At 41.8% G+C, this 7,761-nt stretch overlaps 1 protein-coding gene across 5 annotated transcripts in view; it reads left to right on the top strand.

The window, feature by feature from the left end:
* Positions 1-5,930, top strand: part of CKAP5 (cytoskeleton associated protein 5) — a 70,101-nt gene extending 64,171 nt beyond the window's left edge. For all 5 annotated transcript variants that reach the window (XM_066633907.1, XM_066633924.1, XM_066633932.1 and 2 more), the window contains 7 exons: positions 580-655; positions 1,356-1,544; positions 1,633-1,770; positions 2,083-2,166; positions 2,418-2,577; positions 3,464-3,618; positions 5,213-5,930. In XM_066633907.1, coding sequence (XP_066490004.1) covers positions 580-655; positions 1,356-1,544; positions 1,633-1,770; positions 2,083-2,166; positions 2,418-2,577; positions 3,464-3,618; positions 5,213-5,461 — 1,051 coding nt within the window. In that variant the 3' untranslated portion in view covers positions 5,462-5,930. The remainder of the gene's footprint in view (positions 1-579; positions 656-1,355; positions 1,545-1,632; positions 1,771-2,082; positions 2,167-2,417; positions 2,578-3,463; positions 3,619-5,212) is intronic.
* Positions 5,931-7,761: the final 1,831 nt, after the last annotated feature.

The following is a 7,761-nucleotide window of genomic DNA, read 5'->3' on the forward strand; positions in this document are numbered from 1 at the left end:
TAGATCAGGGGTGTCCAAACATTTTGGCAGGAGGGCCACATCATCTCTCTTACACTGTGTTGGGGGCTATGAAAAAAAGAATTAATTTATATTTAAAATTTGAATAAATTTACATAAATGAACATGTTATGGATGGAACTTATATGAATGAATGTCTTACAGTAGCTCAAGGCCTATAAAAGGCTTTGCACAAAGCAAGGCCAGCCTTTCCTTTGCTACCACTGCTGCATCACAGACATGCGACAACAAATAGTAATTTGTTCATCCCACAGCTCACGTGGGAGGTCAAACAGTCGCCCTCATGCTAAGAGCAGTTGCGTTGGGCCAGCCCGGGCTCCAGCAAGTCTCCGGATGGCCAGAAGCTCATTGGAGACTGGGGGCTCCCTGCGGGCTGGATTGGGAGTCCTAGAGGGCTGCAAGTAGCCCCCGGGTCAGGGTTTGGGCACCCCGACCTAGATCATAGTGTGCAAGAAATTGCATAAGCCTGTGAAAGAAGCTAAATAAGCCATATGCAGAGCAATTCTGTTCTGCCTTTGTGGAAATTTGTATAGTTAATGCTCCTGCACTTATTCTCCCCAGTGCCCTGCTTGTTCTGCTCCAGGACAGTCTGCTAGCAACGGCAAGCTCACCCAAGTTTTCGGAACTCGTAATGAAAGTGTGTATAATGAAGTTTTTTTGTCTTTAAATTTCCTGTTGCATAATGACTGCATTAGTGGGAAGGACGATGCATTGCAACTATGTGTTGGATAAAAGGCAGATCATGGACTCTTAATAGACCTGAGCCTTTCTGGGGTAGATATCAAATGAGAGTAGGAATGTGTTGAGTCATGGTGTAAGGCACTTCTCTCAAAAATGTAACTGTTGGTCTCACTGGAGTAGAGTTCAGTATGAACCTAAGGCTAATTGTGATACCCTACTATGGACAGGCATGGTTTCAAGAACAAATGGAAGCTTAAACTAATGCCCTTTATGCTGAACATCTTAACATACTAGCAGATTTTATATAGGCCTTGTGCATTATGTGTGCATTCAGGGGAGAAAGCCAAGCTGTCCGGTTTATGGACGTCCAACTGATGGACGGTTGCATTGGTATTTCATGCAGTCGCAGTATATCATTTGCTGGTTTTTCCACAAAGGCACAGTAGTGCAAAGCCAGCAAGAACTTGCTGTTCTGACTTATGTCAGTTTCAAGTTATATATGGACCTCCAGAACCTAACCTAGCTGTAAGTAGGAGGTGGTTTACATATGTTATGTTCTTTTAAAGGTTCAGCACTGACAATTCTGTGTTCGTTATAGTAATTGGTAGGTACTTGCTCACTAGTTTGTTTTATAAACATTCTCCCCTTCCCTACAGTGTTTATGGAGAATGGTAAGACTTCTCCCAGAAACCATCAACACTATCAATCTGGACCGAATTATGTTAGACATCCACATATTCATGAAAGTGTTTCCAAAGGAGAAACTGAAACAGTGCAAGAGTGAATTCCCAATACGGACACTGAAGACCTTGATTCACACCTTGTGCAAGCTGAAAGGACCTAAGGTGAGAACAACCAGTCTTTCCTCACCCCACATATTGTTTCCACAAATATTTAAAGATTTTTCTCTTAAGAGTGATCTTTCTCTCACAGATCTTGGACCATCTAACAATGATAGATAACAAGAATGAGTCTGAGTTGGAGGCTCACCTGTGCAGAGTGATGAAACACTCCCTGGACCAAACTGGAAGTAAATCTGACAAAGGCACAGAAAAATGTGCTTCTCGCATAGTAAGTATTCCATATTTAACACGTAAGGGAAGAGGGCCTTGGGTGTGAAACTGGTTTGTTTGCTGAATACTCAGTTGAAGTCTTTCTGAACTATGGTTGATACAGTGGCATTCCCCAGCTGCAGACGATCTGAAAAAACTTCCTAGTGTGGTGGCTGAAACTAACACCAAGTCAGAAACAGAGTCATATTGCAGAACATTTCCACACCCACTCTGGGTGGTGGTCACAATTCCTTATGAACCAGGGCAAATATATTTGCCTCCTTTTAAAATTGCCTGCATGTGTTAATGTGTGTTTGTTTTCTTTCTATAGGATGAAAAGTCACCAAAGGCCAAAGTGAATGATATTTTAGCAGAGATATTTAAGAAAATTGGCTCTAAAGAAAATACTAAAGAGGTGAGGACTTTACCACCAAATTGTAGAGATAGAAAATAGCAGTCACTGTACATTCTTCTTCATGTACATTTGCACAGATGTGTCTAAGCCCAAGAACTGGGGCTCCAGAATGTTTAGAAACTGTATCTGTGCAGTCTCAGACCCTTATGTGGAACTGCATAAATGTGACTGCTCAAATACTAATAATAGGTAAGCAACCTGTCTCGTAAATTTGCAACGTTTGAATGACTGTGGCACCTTTCTACATTCAGGGCCTGGCAGAGCTGTATGAATATAAGAAGAAGTATTCTGATGCAGACATTGAGCCTTTCCTAAAAAATTCCTCACAGTTCTTCCAGAGCTATGTGGAACGAGGCCTCCGGCTGATTGAAATGGAAAGGGAAGGCAAGGGGCGCATTCCTTCTTCTACAGGTAAATCCATAGAAGTGCGGCTGCATGGGCTTGAGGGAGCCACCTGTTCAGTTGTCAAGCTTTCTCAAACTTAAAGGTGACTGCAGCGGCCTGAGAAGCAATAAGGGACCAAACTGGTGGTATTGGATATAGGCATAAATTAGGAACTTGTAGTGATACTTGCCCAACATTTTCACCAGGCCGAATTTAGTTAGCCTTTGGAGGCAGTTGCACATTTTAACTTTCCCCTAAGAGCTGGCTTCTGGGCTACATAGAAGCAAGGCAGGTAGTGTCACATGCTGTGATATTTATGAGCTTTAGATCTGCATGTCCCTCCTTCCATGTTACAGTGGATACAGAGGGAGCAGAGGCAAAAGACGTGGTGCATGTGACTTTTTTCACATGGGGCTCAACCTTGTTGTGAGGCTATTGTAGTGAAAGCAAGTAGTCTGAAAAAACACAGCAACTGGAAACAACAGAAATGTTACACATGCTGCAGCAGATGACGTGAAGCAATACTAAATGCAAACATTTGTAAAGACCTCCGTCCCAATGAAGGCCTGTTCTGATACTGTTGCAGTGGTCTGGGAGTCAGTGCAGTGTGGCTGTTTTTTGACACCACTTGGGAAACCCCAGGCCATTAAGAAGAAGTTGGTACCAGTTTCCTTCCCACATTGGCCTTGCTCCAGTTTCAGGAGGGGCAACACTGGCATGGGAAGGAGCCATGTTTATGGAAGTTCACCATGTGGTCCTGGCCTTCTGAAATCCCTAGAGTGTGGGAAGGAGCTGCACACTGGCTACTCCACACCCCCACCTGCCACCACTTGCCAGAGTGGACTATAAGAAGCGCAATCATCTGTTGGTGTCTGCATTGACTCATTTTGTGTTTGTGTTTTTCCTTTTTCAGGAGTTTCTCCCCAGACGGAGGTATCATGTATCCCCACTCCCACCAATACAGTTTCTTCATCTATAGGAAATTCAAATGGGGAAGAGGTGGGGCCTTCTGTTTACCTGGAAAGGCTAAAAATCCTCAGGCAGCGATGTGGGCTTGACAATGCCAAGGTAGTATATAGATTATATATGCAACTATGTCTGCTTCAGTATTGCCTCTAATCCTTTATTCTGAATTCACTTTTTCAAAGCATGTTAGCTATTGGCACAGAGGTCTTTGCACATCTTTGCTTGCAGACTACTTGCTGTCACTAGAATCTTCTTGAAATGAGTATGTGGGATTTGCAAAGCATAAAGGCAAAGTGCAAGTGAGCTATGGCTTGCGTGGCTGCTTTACTTGCTTCTGCTGTAATATGTAAGGTGAGACTTGTTGAACTTGCCTGCCATGAAATCTGCCAATCCCAAATGATGATTTTTGAAGTTCAATGATGTCTCAGCAGTAGCAGTACTTTCCTTGCTTATTTGTAACAAGCTGTTAGGAGAAAGGCTGGATGTGTGATGGATTCTGAAGAGTGACAAAATTATGATAAAGCTCTAAACTTTCATATCTTGCTCTATTGCTAATTGTTTAATGAGTGTGTCTAGACTTTGATTACTGATGCATTGGGGTAGGTGGGAATAATGGGCAGGACTGTGTGTACTCTACCTGAAAAGGAACTGTGTTAAGAAAAAATAAATAGCACAATAACTTCTGCAAATTAATCAGAATACACACACTTGTGGTAATGTGTCAGGCCTTAAAAGCAGATAGTGACATTTACTATCTAGTAATAGTGATATTTAAAAAGCAGATAGTGATATTCATATGGAAGTAAAATGCCATGCTATGGTATTTGACAGTAGCCAAGTCACTAGAATAGAGATGATTGATCGTGTTCTTGAGTTACTACTAGAGTAACTTTGTGAGCAGTGCTTCTCTTGCTTCACGTGTTAATCCTTTATAATGTTCCTACTAGCAGTTTCCATTGGGCACTTCTAAATGTGGAAAAATGGTAGCCTTTTGGTAAGTTGTGGAAGAACCTTTTAATACATGAATGCTACAAGTATTGGGGTACATTGGTTCACTCCGAAAAGTATGTTAGACCAGGGGCCTCCAAACCACAGACAGCAGGCTGGATCCATTGCTTTCTGTGCCACAGCTGCCTTTCATTCCTCCAGATGGTTCCACATCTTCACACCAAGCAGCTGCTGCTCCCAGGAAAATCAGGGTACAGAGACATCTGTGGGGACAGGCAGTGGCAACCCAGTGTGAGACTGTGGAGTGATCAGACAGGAAGAAAGGTAGCAGAGGCATGGAATGGAAAGCACTGTGCACTGATGGCTTTTTTGTTATGCAGTGGGCCGTGGTTTGGAGACCACTGTATTAGGTAATTGGATCTGCCAAGTCTGCCTTGCTTTCAGAATGAACTGATTAGAGATATAATACTTAATGTGGAGTAGAGCCAAGGTCATGTGCACAAACTTTTATCCAGTTAACAGATGCTGTATGTGATGAAAGGAGTAAGTGGAATGAGTCAAGATGTGGTAGAATTGTCTGGCAACTCAGCTACTGTGTAATCAGAATTGACTTCTAAAGCCTTAAAGGATCAGCACAGCTGCTTCTTAAATGTTTCTCATATTGTGAGCTTGGCAGGACTCACTCCTCCTACTGTTACCTAACTCTTGCCTCATGAATAAGTGTCTTCAAAATTGTCTTTGATCACAGCAAGAAGACCGAGCACTGCTGACCTCCCAGCTATCCAAACCCTCAGCCCCTACAGTTGCATCTTCCACAGATATGCTCCACAGTAAGCTTTCACAGCTCCGTGAGTCACGGGAACAATACCAGCACATTGATCTAGATTCCAATCAGACCCACTCATCTGGCATTGGAACCACCACTTCCTCCTCTGCGGCATCGAATATTGATGACTTGAAAAAAAGACTGGAGAGAATAAAAAGCAGTCGCAAATGAAATTGCGTGAGACAGCGTGGCTGTTGCAGAGCTGTCCAGCTTTAGTTTACTAAACTAGAAGTCTTCATAGATAAGTGGCCTCATGTAGGCCTTATGTATACAAACTGATTTATGTGTATAATACAGCGGATCTTGGAGGAGGATCCACGTCATTGTGGCACAAGTCTGTACATACTTTGCTTCTCTGTGAGCATCTCTTGACCGTAGAAGACTGTCTGTGTATTAGTTTTAGTGTACAGAGCTGTAAACAACCATTTTCCTGCTCAGTCCAGTTTCTCATAACTTGTTTTTATTTGTAAAGTTGTCTGATCTTTCCTAGGTCTTAACTCTTAGCAGCTTTTCAGTGGATGCACTTTTAATTTTGTGAAATTCTTCTCCATATAATCCTTGAACTGTTTCTGTACGGACGCATGGCATGAAGTAACTAATTTAAGTGTCTTTTTGTAAATAAAGTTTGCATTAACTCTCAGTGGGAGCAACAGTGACTGTTGGAGGGAAATGGTTAGCTGAGTGCCTAGTTGCCAGTAACTCAGCATTTCTAGATGCAAGTCAGCTGTTGTCTCAGTGGGCTGGTTTTCATTGCAGCACTGTGGAGAAGCTGAAATACTAAAAGTGCAAGCACACTCCAGGTAAAAGGAACCTTCAGTTTTGATCAGTAGCATTGTTGCTCTTATGATGGCTTCCAGAACTGCTTTGGAGTGAAGGCAGAACATTTTACATCCCAAAAAAGCTCTTCTAAGGCCCCCTCCCAGTTAGTTGATCTGCAGTGCTAACACTCTTGTTTCTTTTGAGGAATTAATTTAATCTTTTTGAGAATTGGAACTTGAATAAGGAATATTCATCTTGGTAAAGACTGGTTTGTGTTTCTTTCCTTGTGTGGTCATTGCATACTAGAAATGTGCTAATTTGATCCTGGCAAACCTGCCTCCAGGTCACTTTTCAGCCTAAAATCTGCTAGAAAGTTTGTAGTAAATGCATGGCCATTGATTGCTGTTGGTAGCTGAGAATGTTCTGTTGGAAATCTGTTTCTGAAATGACTGTGTTCTGAAGTGGACCATACTGTGAAATTGATAGTCACCAATGATTGGGCTTCATTGGTATGGGTTTTGTGGCCTAACAGGACCTGTGTGTGTGTCTCTTATTATCTGCTCCTTTGGCACACAAGGCAATTCTGCATTAGTTCAAATATCCATGTTGGGAGCAGCAGGAAAGGCTAAATTCTGTTCCTGCTGCTTAACCACCATCACTAGAAAAAATTTTTTAGTAACTGACAGAGGTTTCATCTCATTTGCACTTTGTGTTCCTTAAATTTTGATTAGATAGCACTGTCAGTGCCACAGTTTTGTGTTGCACCTACTGTAAATCTAATGCTGGTCTTCTCTAGAAATATCTTTGGCCACTAGGTGCATACTATGATGTATACATTGGTTTGGAGCAGATATGTACATACTGATTGCTGAGTTTTTGTCCATCACCCTAAAAACATTTCTAACTTGGGGCATTTTTCCCCCATGAATTGATATCTGTTGTGATAGAGGGAAGTCATGCTGTGTATTTAAAAGCCACAATCATCACTTGCTAGCACTGTGGGGTGCCTTGAAAAGGTGGCTTTTGGGGCTATAATTTTGTTCTTGTGCACATTAACCACACAATCTTGTTTTGGAATTGACTTCCCATTTTTAATTTAATTATATATTAAAACTTTTTGTTGGAGCTCACTGAATGAATCCTACATTGGTATAATGCACTGATTTATAAGGAAATCGCAGTCAGTAATAGTTTGGTGGAGGGTGCAGTGTGTGTGTGAGAGAAATGCAATGCAGCCTCAATGGCAAACGTTCTGTTTTTGTTTAAAAAGGTCTTCTCCCTTCCCTGAGTGTGACTTTATTTTCGCTACATCCATCCCCTTTCAATACTGGTTTCTGAAATGCCCTACCTAGTTACTTTTAGCGTAACCTAGCTCCAGTGAAAATGTTTCTACCATACATTTGAATAAATGTAACATTTTATTACTAAATTTTTCTGTATTCCCTGGACCTTGCTTATACAGGTATGAAAGATACTCCAGGATAAAACAAATTGGCTTTGCTTTGTCAGTGTCTGAGGGGTACAGTTTTTCCTTGATTTAATGGTGCATGTGTAGAAAACAATACTTTCAATGAGCTTAAACATGCAATGTAACTGTTCAGTCAATATTAAATGGAACTTCAGTTTTCATGAAGCTTCCATTCCCATTCTTCCCACCTCCCCTTTTTAAACAGAGCGTCACTCATTCAGTGGAAGAGTGTTTGGTGCCATAG

Source organism: Tiliqua scincoides, chromosome 1 (genome assembly GCF_035046505.1).
Source record: "Tiliqua scincoides isolate rTilSci1 chromosome 1, rTilSci1.hap2, whole genome shotgun sequence".
NCBI lineage: Eukaryota > Metazoa > Chordata > Lepidosauria > Squamata > Scincidae > Tiliqua > Tiliqua scincoides.